Genomic DNA, 16,725 nt, shown 5'->3' with positions numbered 1-16,725 from the left:
CTACATTTTACTTGTGGCTCACAATCTGATGCCCCACATCACCTGCGTGAGAGTGTTTCCTCACCTGCCAAGCCAAGATAAAAAATGTCAAATTGAACAGTCCTGCATTCTCAATGCATGGCAATTGCCCAATGTATCTTGACCCAATGCCGTGATCACGACTTATGGGACACATCACTCGCACAAGCTTACTACCGCATACCACCCACCCATCCACTGCTTTCGGTCGGTATCAGAAAGCAACAATTAAATCTTTCGCACCGATCACAGCATGACGTTGATGCCCCGCGCTACCTACTTGCCCCGTCTTGCGGTGCTGTGCCGTGATCACCAAGGCCTCTGCCCGTGTCACAATCTCTCACACAGTTCACAGCTTTGTTTGGCACCTCCTCTACCATGACAACCTTGCCTGTGCCACGCCGAGCTTGCTTAGGCCGTTCTACCTACCAAGTACTTTTGGTCAACAATACGACCGAATGCCACTTTCGAACTGGCCACCGCCGCGATACTGCGGGCACTAATGCACCCAACACACCGCATCCTACCCCCCCTCAACCTGCCACTATCTCTCTACAATCCGTTGTCGTACTTTAACGTTTCCAAGTTGCTCTTATGTTTGTGCAGCTCCCTACAAATAGCACACAAGACGAGGTGGTAGGCATCAAGCCTGAAGTCGAACGCGAACTGACCCACTTTTTCACACACCACTCATCACGATCATCTCGATGCGAGCGTCGTGAAAAGAATGAAATGCTACCTAGGGGCCGCTTTCTTCTACTGCAGGCTGCTGCATTCCTACTGCATTTTACTACGGTGCCCGACACCTACAGACTGTACCCATTCTACCCAACGCACAGCCATCTATTGCCTTTGCTACCTCATCGTATTGCTGCTTTTACGAGGTGCCATGATCACCCTCAAAGAATCTCAGTATTGTGCCTGCGGCAATGTGCTGATGCCACAGCGGTATGCCAGGGGCGTCGAGAAGACTGGCAGCATGCGTTGCTATTGCCAGCCGCACGAGTTCATCGAGTTTGAAACGACGAAGACACTGGTCACATATCTATCCATGAGTTGCTAAGCACAGCCCTATCTCAACTCTTTCAGCGTTGCATCGAAGCCGTCATCCCTTCAAACGTTAGCGTGCCTCAGAGGCACCGATCCATCCATCCACACATCGATATGCCACAGCTGCGCTGATCAGTAGATGCCGTCGCAGCGCTGCACGTTGTCTACCGCGGCGCCCGACGCACACACACGCCGCCGCCAGTAGCATCAAGCCAAGCAAGCCAGTGGCAGCGGCCCTGTACCTCAGCACCCGAGGCCGCAACCGGGGCTCACACGCCTCCAGCCGCCACTGCTGCAGACGCCGCTGCCATGGCCATAACCGCTGCGATGGGGCTGGGGCTGTGCGCCACCGCGGCGGCCGCAACCGCCGGACTCGCGTCTCCGCTCGCGGTGGACGGACCCGCAGTGCGCGGCGCGGCCTCTACGGAGCCACTGCCAGAGGCACCCGGGGCAGGGGCGGCGCCTGTAGCGGCGGCGGCGGCACTGGCGCCGAAGTCTGCGGCGCTGAGGTGCGGGAAGGCGCCGAAGCCGGACTTGATCCACTTCTCAAAGTCGGGGCCGGAGCCAGCGGTCACGGAGGCAAGGCGGGCGTCGCGCAGCACCGAGGCCTGTGCGTGGGAGCATATGGTATTGGGCAGGATTTATACGCCAGGGAGCCCGAAGGCATCAAGCACTGCATCAGCAGCGTCATCCATCATGTCTTTCAGGCCTCTCCTTAGCGTTAAGGATGCCCGTGTGGCTGAATGTCAACAAAACGTGTACTCCGTGGGGTGGGAGGCCAGGCCTCAGAGTGAGAAATGGTTCACGCCTCGGGTGCGATGGGACAGGCACCAAACCACAGCGCTCGCCCATGACTCGCTACCGCTACTTACGTTGCCGTACACGTGGAACTCGGACAGCTCGGAGCGGTACTCGGACAGCGAGAAGTTGGTTGCGGCGGTTGGGCCCTTGAGCCGCACCAACGACCTGTCGTACGCCGCCGCCGCGTCGCGCTCGCCCTCGAACAGGCCCAGGTAGATGTGCTTGGAGCCGGGGATGCCGATGCGGCTCTCCCAGCGGCCGCTGGGGTGCGCCGTCACGCCGCGGTAGCTGGAGGAGCCGCGGGAGAAGCCCTGTGTGTTTGTGTTCGGGGGCGGCATGAAACTGATCAAGGGCCAAATATGATCAAAAATGGGTCTAAAATGGATGAAAAATGTGTACGGTGATCAGGTAAGCAGGGAGAACTACATTATGAAGCCTGCGTTACAGCATCACAGTCGTGGCAGTGTTGCAGCATGCATCCCAGCACCCATTGCCCTGGAGACGCACCTCTCCTCCTTTTGTCTCTCCCCCAGCCTCCCACGCACGTGCGCACCTGGCTCTGTCGCCGCACCGCCATGATGAGCTCCTCCAGGCTGATGTGCGGCAGGCTGGCCAGCAGGCCCGAGTAGCGGCCCAGCTCGAAGTTGGTGCGCACGCCGGCCTTGGCGCCCTTGCACTTGAGCGCCGCCACGTCGTAGGCCTCGGCCGCGTGGGCCTCCTCCTCATAGCCGCCCAGGTACACCTGGCGGCCCATCTCCTTGACCCAGATGTGGGCCTCCCACCTGCGGTTAAGCAGTGCATGGATGGCGACAGCATTACAGGCAAGGGTGCGACTTGCACTTGGCGGGTACACCACGCAACAGCGCACAGCGCAGCGCGCCTCGCCCCAACATGCAAGCTGCGCCTACTTGCAGCTGCCCTAACTAATGAAGACACGAAACAGCACACAACAGTACCCAGCACAGCTTCCCTCGCCCCAGCATTGCTATGGCAACACTCTCCTTCCTACGCCCCACGGACCTGCCGCTGCGGCGGTGGCGCGTCACGCCGCGGTACTGGCTCGACCGCTTCTTGCAGCCGCCATCCTCCTCCTCGGCCGCGCCGCCCGTACCGGCAGCCCCTGTGGCGCCCGCCGCCATCGCCGCCTGGACCGTGCCCGCCATGACGGCCGCCGGCTGGACAGGAGCAGCAGAGGCCGCGGCGGCGGCGCTGACAGCACGGCGCTTGCGGCTGCGGCTGCTGCTGGCGTCGCCGCCAGCAGCCCGGGCGCCGCCGCGCGCCTTGGCGCCGCCAGAGCTGCGGCGCGGTGGTGGTTGCGGCTCCTCCTCCTCCTCCTCAATCTCGATGTCAGCCTCCTCCTCCTCGTCCTCCTCGGCCTCGGATGCGGAATAGTTGTCATCACCGCTTGCCGCGCTGCTGCCGCCGCCGCAGCTGAAGTCGCTGCGGGTGTGCGCCGCGATCTGGGTCAGAGCTGCTACAGCCGCAGACCGCTTGGGAGCACGGGCGCGCGGCAGGGCCGGTGCCGGCGGCGCAGCCGCCACCACGGGTGCTGCTGCTATCTCTGCTGCTGCCTGGTATGCAGGGGCGCCGCGGCTGGCATGGGGCTTGGGGCCGCCGGAGCTCCGGCGGGCCACCAGTGTTGCAGCCGGCTGCTGCCCCATAGCAGCGCTCGCAATCTCAGCACTTGCCACGGCAGATGGCAACAGAGCCTGGGCCACATCGGCGGTGGCACGGCCGCTGCTGCCAGTCTGCTGCAGCGCCGGCAGCGTGCCCACGGAAGCGTCTGGGGCGGGCACGCCGCTGCTGCTGTGGTTGTAGGGGTCAGAGGCGAGGCCAGGCGGAGTGGCCCCGGGGCCAGCAGTGACGCCGACGTCGGCACTGCCACCGCTGCAGAGCGTGTGCAGCGGGTACATGACGCCAGCAGCCGGCGCAGCGGCGCCGCTGATGCTGCTGCCGTCGGCGAAAACTGCCGCCGTCGTGGCTGCAGCCGCCCCCGCCGCGGGGCGGGTGTACGCGTAGGTGTTGTTGTAGGCGTAAAGGTCGCTGCACGGCACCATGCTGCTGCTGGTGGTCCTGCCGTACACGAGCGTGGCAGCTGGCGCGGGAGCGGCATGGGCGCGGCCGCTGCTGCTGCCGTCGCCGCTTCCACCATCGCAGTCGCCGTCGCCGTCGGTATGGAAGCTGCTGAGCTGCAGCCAGTCAGCGGCGGCGGTGGCCTCGTCCTCCTCCGCTGCCCCTACGGCGCCGCCGCTAAGCAGCGCCGCCATGGCGACCCTCATGCCCTCCGCGTCGCTGTCGCCGCCGCCCGTCAGCTGCTGGACCAGCCCCGGCGTAACGGCGCCGCTGCCGCGGCGGCTGATGTAGCCGGCTGCGACTCCCTTTTCGCCGCCGCCGCCGCCGCCACACAGCAGGTCACGAAGTGCGATGCTGCAGTCACTGAGGGCGCTGGACTGACGTGGGCGGTAGCCAACAGTGGCTGTAGCTGCAGCGCTAGCAAAGCCGGCGCTAGCCACGTTGCTACCATCAGTGGCAGTGGTGTTAGCAGCCGTGGGACGGTCCTGGCGCCACTTGGGCGGCGGCGGCACAGGCACAGGCAGGCAGGGCCGCTGATGCTGCGGGTGCTGGAGCTGCTGGGGCGGATGCACGTGCGGCGGCGGGCAGCTGTGCGCCTGCTGCCAGGGTGCAGCGTGCGTATGCGGAACCTCGGGGCGGGGAATGGCGGTCACTCCCACCGCGCTGGCGCTGCTGACATTTGAAGCACGCGTGTAGCAGTAAGCTGGTGCCTGCTGCGGCGGCGCGATGGTCCGGGCAGCGTCGGGCCCAGCACTGTAGCTTTGCGCCTGCTGCAGCTGCTGCGGCTGGTGCTGGTGGGCTGGGGGCGGCGCCTGCGCCTGCGCCTGTGGCGGCATGGCGCTGTGGTTGCTGGAGGCAGTGGGGGAGGGCCCGGCTGGCCGTGGAAGGCACGTCGGGGCTGCAGACGCGGGGGTGGCGGCGCCCAGCAAGGCGGTGCGGGCCGCACCCGCGGCGGAGCCGAAGGGCGAGGGCGCCGGCTGCTGCGGCGCCGGCTGGGAGTGCTGCGGGGACAGATGCTGGGAATGATGCTGGGGCTGCGGCGCGTCTACGCTGAGCTCAGTTGTGATGGAGGCGGCCACACGCAGCGGCGTCGGGGGCGGCGGCGGCACGGAGCCACACGGGGGCAGCGGAACGGAGCCGCACGGGGGCAGGGGCACCGACCCTGGCGGCGGCAGTTGCGACTTGGCCACACTGGGTGCCGCACCGCCGGCGGTGAAGCTTGAGCCGGCCGACTCACGCCGCTCGACGTGGCAGAGGCAGCTGCCTGCAGCGCCGCAGTGGGCGCAGGGGTCAGCAGCAGGTGCGGCGCCGCGGTGTGCCTGGCTGTTGTACTTGTCGCCTGGGGCGGTGGGCGGGCCAGGGCGCTCGCCGTACATGTAGTAAGGCGGTGGCGGCATGTGGTACGGCAGCGGCGGCGGCTGGCCGTAGTAGCCGTGAGGTGGTGGCGGCGGCTGCGGCGGCGCCGGCATCATCGTAATGCCGTGGGGCTGGTGGTGGTGGGGCTGGTGGTGGGGTTGGTGCGGTGGCGGCGGCATGGCGTGGCTGTGGGCGTGGCTGTAGTGCGCTGCTGGCGGGTAGCCATAGCCATACGTCGTCGTCGGCGGCGGCGGGCCAATGTTGTGGTACGGTGGAGGCACTACCGGCGGATACTGCTGCTGGTGATGGTGGTGGTGGTCGTGGTGGTGGTGGTGGTGGTGGCTGTGGGGGTGCGGCCCCGGTGGGTACGTAGGGCTGCCGGCGGCCGCGGTCACGTACGGTGGCGGCAGCGGCGGCGGGTTGCCAGCGGCAGTGGCGTGCTCACCCGCGCTGCCACCAGTGCTGCTGTGCCCGTAAGTGACAGGAGGCGGCGGCGACGTGTAGCCGTACGGCGGTGGCCTGTTGTCGTAATGGCTGTACGGCGGCGGTGGCTGGGCGTACGGCACAGGCGGCGGCACGCTGGCGGGCACAGGCGGCGGTGGCGGCGCGTACATCTGCGGCGTTGGCGGCGGGGCACCGGGGTAGTGGTGGTAGTAGCCAGGCGGCGGCGGGGCGCCAGTGCCGGCCACCGCGACGTGAGGCGGCGGCGGCGGCGGTGGCGGTGGCGGGGTCATGCGTTGCATCGGCGGGTCGGGCGCGGCGCAGGGCGGCGCGGCGGGGGGATGGGCCGGGAGGGCGTGGTGGTGAGGGGCCGGGGATGCGTGCAAGGCCTGGGGCGGCAAAGCCGCTGCGGTCACCGCGGGAGCGGCAGCTGCAGCGGACGACGGCGGTGCCGGCGACGATGAGTAGTAGTAGGCAGCCTTGCAGTCGCCCCCAGCAGCGCCCGCGGCCGCAGCAGTGGCAGTCGCGCAGATAGCGGCGGCGATGTCGGCTCCGTCGCCACTGCTCTCCTCCGACGTCAGGGCCTCGCCGCACTGGAGCGTGTCGTCGGCGCTGCCGCCCGCCGGCGGCGCCGCTCCAATGCCGGCGGCACTGCCGTTGCCGCCAGCGGCGGTATCCAAGCCACCATCAAACCCGGCCACGGCGGCGGCCGCGAAGGGGCACCGCAACTGCGGGCTGGCGCTGCGGCTGGCGCGCACTGCCACGCCGGCGCTGCCGCTGCTGCTGCGGGTTCGGGGCGCGCAGGCCGCAGCAGCTGAAGCAATGGCGGAGGCAGCAGCAGCGGCGGCAGAGGGTCGGTGCATGCTCAGATACGCGGCGCAGCCGCCGTCCTCCGCCGCGGCAGCGACGCCGCAGCCAGGGTCAAAGCACAAGTCATCGCCGCGACCACCAAAGCCACCGTCACCATCATAGCCGTCAGCGCCACGGGGCGAGGGGTGCAAGTAGCAGCAAGGAGCCGAGGGGCCGCCGAACGGGCTCGGCGCCGCCATGGTGGCGGCGGCGGCGCCGCCGCCGCCGCCGCTGCCGTGGTTGAGCGCGTGCTCGTCCAGGCTGCGCAGCTCGAGGGAGCCAGCGCTGTACAGGCGGTGGGTGTTGCTGCCCAGCACCCAGCCGCCTCCGCCGCCACCACCGCCGCCACTACCACCTCCACAAGTGGCGCCGACAGCATCACTGCTGCCGCTCAGGAATGCGTCCGCCAACGCCGCGAGGCAGCCGCTGTTGCAGCGGCCGCTGGGGCTGAAGCACGCGCCGCCGCCAGCGGCAGCGCCGCAGCCGCCACAGCCCTCGTCGTCGAGCGCTGCGGCGTCTGGGTGGTAGCCATGCGTGCGTGACGCCATGAGCTGGCTAAGTCGAAATGCTAGGATGCAGCGCCTGCGTCGGCGTCACCAAGCAGCCGCAGGAGCAGCAGGACGCCGCTGCTGCCTGCGCGGGCCAGGAGTAGGGGGTGGGGCGAGGCGAGGCAGGGTTAGCCGCGAAGCGGGAGGGTCAACGAGCACGGGAGGTGCCAGAGGTACGAACGTGAGAGTCGATCGTCGGTGGGTCGCGGCGCGGCTCAAGCCCTAACCGTTTCTGCAAAGCCCTAGCGGCCCGAGCACGCGCTTAATCTTACACTATTACGCTACAAAACATGAAGCAGCGCCGTGCATGTGCGGCCATGCAGCTACTGCCAGCGCGCGGGGGGTGGACGAAAAAAACGCGCTTCAGTCGAGTCTAACGAAAACGGCGACCGAAATGCCCCCGAAAACTACCACGCGGCCAAAACGGCGCCGCAGCAGCCCCACTCGGCTGCGCTTCCCCAATCTAAGCGAGGCGCCACAGGAATTGCCGCCTCGAGCATGCGCGCGCGGCGAAAAGTGGGTGCGATAAAGTGCCGCCGGGCTCTCCCTTCCGCGCCAGAACCGCCCGCCGACAATGCCGCGCCCTCACCTCGCCACTGCAGAACGCCACCAGTTCAGCGCGTTGGCGCTGCTGCAGCAGGCTCGGCAGCCCGGCAGCGGGAAACCGACCCAGTTTCCCAGAAGCAGGAGCAGGCGGAAATGTCGGGCGTGAGACTGCAGGCAGCGGCCGTTCGAGGGCATGCGATGTCTTTTGTGTGTTGCGCGTGCATGGATTCAAGGCAAGTTGAACCTGGCGCGGCCTCGCGGGGCAAGTTTATTGCCCGTTGGGCGCTCAGCCCCATCCCGAGGAAACCGTTGGCCTCGTGCACGCACGTCCTGGACGCCGTCGTCCCTGACCCCTCCGTCAACCGTAAGGAAACGGCCCGGCAAGGCCTCCAAGCCCCCGGAATCGGCCGGCTGAGAAGAAGTCAGCTGACGCAGCTCCGACTCACCACGGTTTAGGAACAGGAACGCGGTTCCCAGTGTTGGGCCAGTCCCAGACCCAGGTCACCCTTCAAAGGCCACAGAAACGCATGCCTTAGCTCCAGCCCATTGCTGCATGGCAGCTCCCTACGCAGGCGGAGGGCCGTTTCGGAGCGTCCTGCGCCGCCTGCGCCGCGACGGTTGACGGCAGCAACGAAAAGTTGGCAACGTAAAGCGCCGAGCCGGAGGTGCAGCGCACACGAATGAACCAGCCCCGAACACGAGCCCGGCGAACTGGCTGCGCCTAGCAGCTTCTGCGTAAGACCAGCGGCCCCCCCTCATCACCGACACTTCCACCCACGAGACCTGACGATCACAGCCGCCTCACCTCTGTGCTCTAGTTCCTGCATTCGTGAACGGCCGCACGCTGCCCGCCGCCGCCGCCGCAGGATGCCACTGCCCGCCGCACGCACCCGGCGCCTACCTGCTGCTGGGCGGCTTGTGCTGCCTGCCTGCCGCCACGCCGGCCTCCGCGCCGGCGGCGGCACGGGCTGTGTGGGTGGGGCCGCCTGCACGCGCCTGGCCTGGCTGCCTCGATCCTGCAGTGCGCTAGGTTCGCCAGGACCCGCGGGCGAAATGCAGTGTTGCGGCACTTGGAGCTGCGATGGTAACGGCGATAACCAAAGATGAAACAACCCGCGGTTTCCCCTGCGACGCTACGGGCAACGGACGATGGCGCGTGTGACAAGGGCCACGATCCTTGCACCCCCAGCCTCGCCTGGGTACGTGCTCTACCGCTACCTGCCGCCTAAACTGAAGCGCAGTGCGTGGTACCTACATGTGCTGGCTAGGAGCCGCAGTGGCACGAAAGGCCTCGCACGCCTCACCTTGACTGTTGTCCTTGCCCGGCGTGTCTCCGGATTCATGCCGCCGCCGCCATGGGCTCGTATAAAGTTCTCCTGCAGCGCTAGGCAATAGGCAGAGTCGCTGCTTTGTGACCCTAGCACCCGTATGCGAGGCCAGAGCCTGAACTTGCCTTGGCGGTGGTTATCTACCAGGCGCTGAGCCTGACCCAGATGACGCTTCGCCCTACCTACCTTGCACACACCGCACGGCCAACACGCCGAACTCTTCGGCTTTTGCCTTTGAAAATACCTTGCAGCCCACAGCCTCCGCACCATGCTGCCAATCGTCCATCATCAGGATCGCACATGATGCCTTCAGTCTGGGGCAGGACCGCACTCGCCTACAAGATGGACAGGGCCACAGGAAAGGTTGCTTGATGTGAGGCATACGCAGACCGTCCTAAACAACTACAGCGAACAGAACAGGGCACTCCGGTTCATGTCACCAGCATTTACCTGCGGCACCTGGGCTGGCGAAGGACCGGCGAATGGCTTGCTGGAGATGATGGTGTCAAACTCCCTCCGCGGTCATGCTCCGCTTGCTGGTACCGTGGGTATATAGCTGCCACTTAGAGCCTTGTAGCTACCATTAGCCGAAACAGTCTCCAAGCGTTTGGACGGGGAAGAAACCTGGCATGTTCCTCGCGCGGTTTCAGCGCGCGGCGCTCTGGCTTCATACATAGCGTATGCAACAAACAATTTTCCAAAGGAGAAGCACTGAGCTGCGCGATTTTGTCGAGCAGTCAAGGGAAGCTGAAGCTGGGAAGGTGCATGCCTTGTCTGTTCTCGGCGATCCAAATTTGCTGGCGATCACAGGTGCCGCAAGGTGACAATTACAATTCTATCCGGTACAGGTTATAACGATTGAATTTGAGTGGAACCTGACAAGAGACAGAGCAACTCCCCGCTGACCCATCCCGCTGTCCCCGAACACCCTCCTCCCGAAGGGGCCCCAAGCACCCGCGCGCTGCTGGCCACCGTGATCAAGTGCCCCTCAGGTAACAGGTATTAAATTTACATCATTTATTCCTCCAGCGTAGATACTGAAGCCCACATTTTGGCTGCACTCCACTGCGGCCACCGCTTATCGCGCGGCATCGCAACCCAAAACCCTCGCACCAGACTGTATCAAACAGCTGCTCCACAGACTCGGTGCGTTGTTGCCCGACTGCATGCAGCCCCATGTGCTTAAACCATACATAAAGATCCATTCATCCGCAATCAGGGCTGTTGATCCCGCTTCAACAGTCAAGAACTCAAGATGCAAGGCCTGCCTGCCATGCATGGTACGGTATAACGGCTGGCGGGGCAAATGACGGGTCAGGTCAACCTTCCAAGCTGGTCAATACCAATCATGCACCAACGCGGACCACGCACCGTCATGCCATCCTTTCAACGTCATGCACTATTGCACTGCTGCGCGGCACACACAAACTAACCAGTGTGCCGCCGCAGCCCGACTGGCCCCTAGACGTCAGCAATTCCTTTCCGCAACAATTTACGAGCGTCCGGTGGGGGAAACGGCCACTGCTGCGGACGCCGCCGCCGCCATTGCCATCACGGCGGCAATAGGACTGGGGCTGTGTGCCGCGGCAGAGGCCGAGGCTGCTGCTGGTGTCGGCTCTCCCGCATCCGTAGCACCAGAGCTGCCCACGCCGACAGGGCTGTCAGGGCCGCCGCCGTCAATGCTGGTGGTGGTGCCGCCGCCATGCCCGAAGTCTGCGGCGCTGAGGTGTGGGAAGGCGCCGAAGCCGGACTTGATCCACTTCTCAAAGTCGGGGCCGGAGCCAGCGGTCACGGAGGCAAGGCGGGCGTCGCGCAGCACCGAGGCCTGTACGACCATAAGGCATTGGGCGGGAGTCATTCCCCAGGGAGCCAGGAGCCACAAGGCATTGAGCACCGCATCAGCAACATCAATCATCATGTCTTTTACAGTTTTAGGCCTCTGCTACTCATGCCTCAGAGTGAGGTATGGTGCACGCCTCAGGTGGGCACATCCGCAAATGGTCTCGCTACCGCTACTCACGTTGCCGTACACGTGGAACTCGGACAGTTCGGAGCGGTACTCGGACAGCGAGAAGTTGGTTGCGGCGGTTGGCCCCTTGAGCCGCACCAACGACCTGTCGTACGCCGCCGCCGCGTCGCGCTCGCCCTCGAACAGGCCCAGGTAAATGTGCTTGGAGCCGGGGATGCCGATGCGGCTCTCCCAGCGGCCGCTGGGGTGCGCCGTCACGCCGCGGTAGCTGGAGGAGCCGCGGGAGAAGCCCTGTGGGGAGAGGGAGAGGTGGAGCGGCGGCACGGAATGAACGGAATGCATGGAATTAGAAGGACAGAGCGAACAGCATGAACTACCGGTAGTTCCGTGCACCTGCTATTCATTCCGTGGGCATCGCAGGCTCCATCCTTTCCCCAAGCACCAACAGCCCAAACCACGCCTCTCCTCTCCCTCTCTCCCAGCCTCCACGCACGTGCGCACCTGGCTCTGTCGCCGCACCGCCATGATGAGCTCCTCCAGGCTGATGTGCGGCAGGCTGGCCAGCAGGCCCGAGTAGCGGCCCAGCTCGAAGTTGGTGCGCACGCCGGCCTTGGCGCCCTTGCACTTGAGCGCCGCCACGTCGTACGCCTCGGCCGCGTGGGCCTCCTCCTCATAGCCGCCCAGGTAGACCTGGCGGCCCATCTCCTTGACCCAGATGTGGGCCTCCCACCTGTGTGCGGGTCGACAGCAAGGTTGGCGGCGTTAGCCTGGCAGCTGCACTGGACACAACAAGGCAATACGGTACAAACCCAACGTGACCCACAGCTTCCCCCGCCCCCAGCATTGCTACGGCAACACACTCCTTCCTACGCCCCACGGACCTGCCGCTGCGGCGGTGGCGCGTCACGCCGCGGTACTGGCTCGACCGCTTCTTGCAGCCACCATCCTCCTCCTTCTCGCCCGCGCCACCCGCACCAGCAGCACCGGCCAAACTGCCAGCAGCCCCGTTGACTGCCGCCGCGACAGCCTGCTGGACCACGACCGAGAGCGGCTTCGGTAGTGCGGCGGTGGAGGCGCCGCCGCCGGTCGCACGGCGCTTGCCGCTGCAGCTGCCGCTGCCGCCGCCAGCGGCCCCATCCCCTGCGACGGCCCCACGGCGCGCGTGCTTGCTGACAGTAGCTGCCCTCTGACGCCCCTTGCTACTGCTACTACTGACGCCAGCTGATCCTCGGTGGCCAGCGGTCGACACGGTGCCGCGTTGTGACTGCGGCGTCTCCACAGCCCACTCCATCTCTTCGTCCTCCTCGTCCTCGTCCTCCTCCTCCTCGTCCTCATCAGCCTCGGATGCGGAGTAGTCGTCGTCATCGCCGCTTGCCGCGCTGCTGCCGCCACCGCAGCTGAAGCCGCCGCGGGCGTGCACCGCGATCTGGGTCAGGGCTGCTACAGCCGCAGACCGCTTGGGAGCGCGGGCGCGCGGCGGCGCCGGCGCCAGCGGCGAAGCCGCCGCCACTGGCGCCTCTGACTCTGGCACTGAGCGCTGGGTGCGAGCCTCCATCTGAGTCTGGGCCTGACCCGGTGACGCTCCACCTAATGGTGTCGCAGATGTCTGTGGCAGCAGCACATGGCGCGGGTGCGTTTCGTTGGCGGTCGCATCAGCTGTGCGTCCTGCTGCTGTTGACGGTGGCTGCATCGTGCCATCCCCAACAGCGCAACCCGGATGGTTGTATGGTGGCTGGGCGGCACCGGCGCCAGAAAGCTCCGACCCAAAAGCTGTCGGCAATGCAGACCGGCAGCTGCTATTGCCGCCGCCGCTGGATTCGTTCCGGGCTGTGCCCACGCTGCCGCTGCCGCACAGCACGTGCAGTGGATACATGGTGCCGCCGCCAGCAGCAGCTGCATCCGACCCGGTGGCCGCGGCTGTGGCTGTTGCAGCACTGGCGCTGCTACAGCCTTGCATAGCGCCTGCCGCTGCTGCTGCAGCCGCGGCAGCGGCCCGGCGGAGATAGGCGCCGTAGCCGTGCGGCGCTTTGCATGGGTGCGGCGGCGGCGGCTGTGGCGGCGGCACTGATGATGCTCCGTGCTGGCCATCGCCGTTAACGCCTCGGCCACCATTTCTGTTACCGTTACTGTTGTGCAGCCAGTCAGCGGCGGCGGTGGCCTCGTCCTCCTCCGCTGCGCCCACGGCGCCGCCGCTAAGCAGCGCCGCCATCGCGACCCTCATGCCCTCCGCGTCGCTGTCGCCGCCGCCCGTCAGCTGCTGGACCAGTCCAGGTGTGACGGCGCCGCTGCCGCGGCGGCTGAACACTTCGCCACCGCCACCGCCAGCTGCGTTGACGCTGCCGCTCCTGCACAGCAGGTCGCGAAGCGCTATGCTGCAATCGCTAAAAGCACTGGACTGACGCGGGCGGTAGCCAGCAGTAGCTACAGCAGTAGTGGCAGTTGCTGTGGGAGCAGTAGTGGCTGTAGCAGCAGCGCCGTCAGCAGGCGGTGCCTGGTTGACAGTGGTTGCAGGACCTGCGCCGCTGTTGGGCACAGCCCTGAGGTCGCCATGCTCGTCGCGCTGCGCCGGCTGCGCTGGCGGTGGTGGCGTGATGAAGAGAGGTGGCGGCGGCGGCAGCTGCAGGTACCCCGCCGGTGGCGGCGCCGCCTGCTGGTGCGGATGTAACTGCGGCAAGTGCAGCTGGTGGTATGACTTGTGGTGGTGCAGCTGATGATGCGGGTGGATGGGCAGGTATGGGTAAGGGTGCGGCGGGTGCTGCGGCGGGTGTTGCTGTGGCGGCGGCGGGGGCTGCTGCTGGTACATGAGCGGGTAGCGATGACGTTCGCCCTCCCCATAACGCCAGTAATCGTAGTAGTCGTCGCAGCGGCGGGGCTGGCGGGCAGCAGTGGGGCCCTCATCCCCAGCAGGCCGCTGCGCATGGGCGGCGTGGGCCGCGTCGTTGTCAGTGGCAGTAGCAGTGGCAGTAGCAGCGCCGGCGGGGCCGCCAGCACCGCCAGCCACAGAGGTCGGCATGGGCGGTTGTTCATACTGCTGCTGGTCTGACGCAGGAGCAATCGGCGGCGGCACCGGCGGTGACACGGCGCTCGTCTGCTCAGCTGCGGTAGGCCGGGACGCCTCAGCACAACTGCCGCAGCCGCCGCCTCGGCCTTGGCCATTGATAACACCCGAGCCCACAGAGGCCGTCGCGATTAGCCGCGTTGGGGGCCGTGGCGATGGCAACGACCCACACTGCGGCACCGAACCCGCCGCTGCTGCTGCTGGCCAGGCGTCGCCTGCTGTGCCGACGGGCACCGCAACCATTGCCGCGCCGCCAGCAGCGCCGCGGCAGCCGCCAGTTGACAGGCGGCGGTGGCTGCCGGTGCCGTTGTTCACGGTTGATCCGGAGGACTCCCGCCGTGGCACGTGGTACGGACACCAACTGCCGCCATCGCAGAGGGCGCAGGCGCCGCCGGCACCATCGACGGCCCCGTTGCCGTACTCGTACGGGGTCTGTTGGTGGGGCTGCTGGTCGGGCGCTGGGTAGTACGGTTGCTGGTACAGGTGGCTGTGGCGCTCACCGTACACGTACGGCGGTGGCGGCTGGTTGTACTGTGGCGGTGGTTGCGGCGGAGGGGCGTAGTACCCGTGTGGCGGCGGCGGTTGCGGTGGCGGAGGCATCATGCCGCCATGGCTTCGTGGCGGTGCCGGCGGCGGCGCGTAGGCATACGGTGGCGGCGGCGGCCGCGCGTACGGCAGTGGTGCGGTCAGTGGTGGTACCGGTGGCATGGCGTGGTGCGGCTCGTAGTAGTGCCACGGGGGCGGCGGGTAGCCGTACCCGTAGCCGTAACCGCCGTGCGGCGGAGGCGGCAGCGGAGGCTCGGGCTGTGGACCGCCCATGTGGGGGTGATGGGGATTGGGATGAGGGTGGGAATGGTAGTTCGGGTGCGGGTGCTGCTGGTGCCACGGGTGTGCGGCCGCGGCTGCGACTGGGCCGTGACTGGGCGGCTGTGCCGCCGCGTAAGGCTGCGCCTGTGGTGGCGGTGGTGGCGGTGGCTGCATCACAGCCCGGTTGCAGGGGGAGGCGACAGGTGCAGCAGGCGGCGGTGGCGGCGGCGGCCCCATAGACACGCGGTCGCTGCCGAGCGGCTGCTGCGCGTGCGCGTCCGCAGCTGGTGCGTCGGCGGCGGTGGCGTGGGCCTGCGCCATAGCATCAGCAGCCTGCGCAGACGCCACGGCCGCACCTACGGCCACACCTACGGCTGCAACAGCGCAGCCCAGCTGGGACCTGTCACTGCCAGCGGCAGCCGCGCTGCTTGCGCCTTCCATTAGGGCTTCACTGCAGCAAAGCGTAATGACGGCAGGCCCACCGCCGCCGCCGCCACCGCCCGCCAGCCGCCGTGCACTGCTGCTACTGCCATCGCCACGCGCAGCAGCCGCAGCAGCAGCTGCAGCTGCTGCTACTGCCGCGGTGGTGGCATCCTCGGGCTCCATCGCGAAGGCGTTCGCAGCGGCGGAGGCCGCGACCGAGAAGGTGCTGTCGGTCCGGACCACCACCACTGGCGGCGGCGGCGGCGGCGGCTGAGGCTGCGTCTGCGTCTGGGGCTGCGGCTGCGGCTGGCGGCGGCCGCCGCCGGGTCCACTAGCAGCTTCGCCACCAGCCGCTTCTGCTCGCGGTGGAGGCGGAGGCGACGTAGGCGAAGGGCAGAAGTACGCGGAAGGCGTCACCACCAGCCCAGCAGGTAACGGCGACGACGGGCTCTGGGCGGCGGCCAATGCGTCGTCACGGCCCCCGCCGCCGGCACCATCGCCGCCGCCGCCGCCACCGCCGCCGCCGCCGCAGGGGCCTGCAGAAGCCAGCAGCTGGTCCACTCGCAGCTCAGCCTCCAGTGATCGCGCGCTGTAGTGACGCAGCAAAGCGCCGCCATCGCCGGGCGTCCACCCGCCACCCCCACCCCCACCACTACCGCCACTGGGACCGCCCCCGCCGCCGCCGTCACCAAAGAGCATCCCGTCTGACAGCAGCCGGGCAAGGCAGCCACTGTCGAGGCGGCCGCTCAGGCTAACACACAGACCGCCCCCCGCAAGGCTGCCGGCACGTGTCATGCCACCGCCGGCGGCGCCGCTTGCGGCTGCACGGCTGCTACTGATGTCGCCGCCGGGGTCATTGCCCCTGCTGCCGCTGCCGCCGGTAGTAGCAGCAGTAGCAGCTGTAGCAGCCGCGGCCACCACCACGGCTGCTGCAGCCAGCGCTCCCTCGAGCGAGGCAGCTAGCTCGAGGCGGCAGCAGCTGTTACGCCGCGACGCCATGACGCCAGCCGCCGGCCCGCGTCCGGCGGAAGGGAAGCCGCGACCGCCGGGGACCTGCTGGGTAAGGCGCGGGAGAGGGTCAGGATGGGACAGGCGGTGGTCAAGGCTGTAGCGGTCGAGGCCTCGTGCGGGCTCCCCAGCTTGCTGCGAGCGCACGAGCTCGTCAAGACCCGGCGAGTGCTGCCGCGTGCACCGGCGTGCTGCGCCATGGAGGTGAGTGGCCGAAATTTCCAACGCTGCCTCGAGCGGCAGCCCTTTTGCCTCACACGGTGCCCCTCGCCGCCCGCCCTGTCCCGCGCAGCTTGACTCACCGGCTCCAAGCCTTACCTAGTCAAGAGCTCTGAGCCAGGTGTGGTCCGTTGCGTTGCCCGGCCGCGACAAACACCTGTGCGTTCGGCCGTCCTTATGCTTCGCATTCAATAGTGACAAGACGCAGCGCTGGTAGCAGCCGTTGGATCG

At 67.1% G+C, this 16,725-nt stretch overlaps 3 protein-coding genes across 4 annotated transcripts; all 3 read right to left on the bottom strand.

Annotated features, from left to right (window-relative positions):
* Positions 1-2: 2 nt before the first annotated feature.
* CHLRE_01g009650v5 (uncharacterized protein) lies at positions 3-8,174 on the bottom strand. The gene is made up of 6 exons (XM_043058273.1): positions 8,129-8,174; positions 7,726-7,850; positions 2,890-7,221; positions 2,423-2,651; positions 1,941-2,180; positions 3-1,676 (listed from the first exon to the last, which is right to left on the bottom strand). The coding sequence occupies exons 3-6, from the start codon at positions 7,134-7,136 to the stop codon at positions 1,338-1,340; spliced, it is 5,055 nt and encodes a 1,684-aa protein (XP_042928187.1). The 5' UTR covers positions 7,137-7,221; positions 7,726-7,850; positions 8,129-8,174; the 3' UTR covers positions 3-1,337.
* Positions 8,175-8,262: 88 nt separating this feature from the next.
* Positions 8,263-9,844, bottom strand: CHLRE_01g009601v5 (uncharacterized protein). 2 transcript variants are annotated; one of them, XM_043058271.1, is made up of 6 exons: positions 9,461-9,844; positions 9,197-9,345; positions 8,987-9,058; positions 8,584-8,698; positions 8,488-8,503; positions 8,263-8,286 (listed from the first exon to the last, which is right to left on the bottom strand). In XM_043058271.1, exons 2-5 carry the CDS (start codon positions 9,297-9,299, stop codon positions 8,497-8,499), a joined length of 297 nt encoding a protein of 98 aa, XP_042928186.1. In that variant the 5' UTR covers positions 9,300-9,345; positions 9,461-9,844; the 3' UTR covers positions 8,263-8,286; positions 8,488-8,496. The 2 variants fall into 2 exon arrangements, with proteins under 2 accessions (XP_042928186.1, XP_042928185.1); XM_043058272.1 differs by having other exon boundaries at positions 8,584-8,708; positions 9,255-9,345.
* A 162-nt stretch (positions 9,845-10,006) lies between these two features.
* CHLRE_01g009575v5 (uncharacterized protein) lies at positions 10,007-16,724 on the bottom strand. The gene is made up of 5 exons (XM_001700242.2): positions 16,594-16,724; positions 11,861-16,320; positions 11,481-11,709; positions 11,031-11,270; positions 10,007-10,835 (listed from the first exon to the last, which is right to left on the bottom strand). Exons 2-5 carry the CDS (start codon positions 16,264-16,266, stop codon positions 10,503-10,505), a joined length of 5,208 nt encoding a protein of 1,735 aa, XP_001700294.2. The 5' UTR covers positions 16,267-16,320; positions 16,594-16,724; the 3' UTR covers positions 10,007-10,502.
* Position 16,725: the final 1 nt, after the last annotated feature.

Source organism: Chlamydomonas reinhardtii, chromosome 1 (genome assembly GCF_000002595.2).
Source record: "Chlamydomonas reinhardtii strain CC-503 cw92 mt+ chromosome 1, whole genome shotgun sequence".
NCBI classification, from domain to species: Eukaryota; Viridiplantae; Chlorophyta; class Chlorophyceae; order Chlamydomonadales; family Chlamydomonadaceae; genus Chlamydomonas; species Chlamydomonas reinhardtii.
This window is presented reverse-complemented; position numbering and strand designations above follow the sequence as displayed.

Excerpts from the sequence above, each read along its gene's own strand:
- CHLRE_01g009575v5 (XM_001700242.2), bottom strand. The coding sequence starts at position 16,266 with ATGGCGTCGCGGCGTAACAGCTGCTGCCGCCTCGAGCTAGCTGCCTCG. Across the intron at positions 11,710-11,860 it reads CGCCACCGCCGCAGCGGCAG|GTGGGAGGCCCACATCTGGG; the intron begins GTCCGTGGGGCG and ends ACCCGCACACAG. Across the intron at positions 11,271-11,480 it reads CGGTGCGGCGACAGAGCCAG|GGCTTCTCCCGCGGCTCCTC; the intron begins GTGCGCACGTGC and ends CTCTCCCCACAG.
- CHLRE_01g009601v5 (XM_043058271.1), bottom strand. The coding sequence starts at position 9,299 with ATGATGGACGATTGGCAGCATGGTGCGGAGGCTGTGGGCTGCAAGGTA. Across the intron at positions 9,059-9,196 it reads GGCCGTGCGGTGTGTGCAAG|GAGAACTTTATACGAGCCCA; the intron begins GTAGGTAGGGCG and ends CTAGCGCTGCAG. Across the intron at positions 8,699-8,986 it reads GGGCAAGGACAACAGTCAAG|GATCGAGGCAGCCAGGCCAG; the intron begins GTGAGGCGTGCG and ends AGCGCACTGCAG.
- CHLRE_01g009650v5 (XM_043058273.1), bottom strand. The coding sequence starts at position 7,136 with ATGGCGTCACGCACGCATGGCTACCACCCAGACGCCGCAGCGCTCGAC. Across the intron at positions 2,652-2,889 it reads CGCCACCGCCGCAGCGGCAG|GTGGGAGGCCCACATCTGGG; the intron begins GTCCGTGGGGCG and ends GCTTAACCGCAG. Across the intron at positions 1,677-1,940 it reads AGTTCCACGTGTACGGCAAC|GCCTCGGTGCTGCGCGACGC; the intron begins GTAAGTAGCGGT and ends TCCCACGCACAG.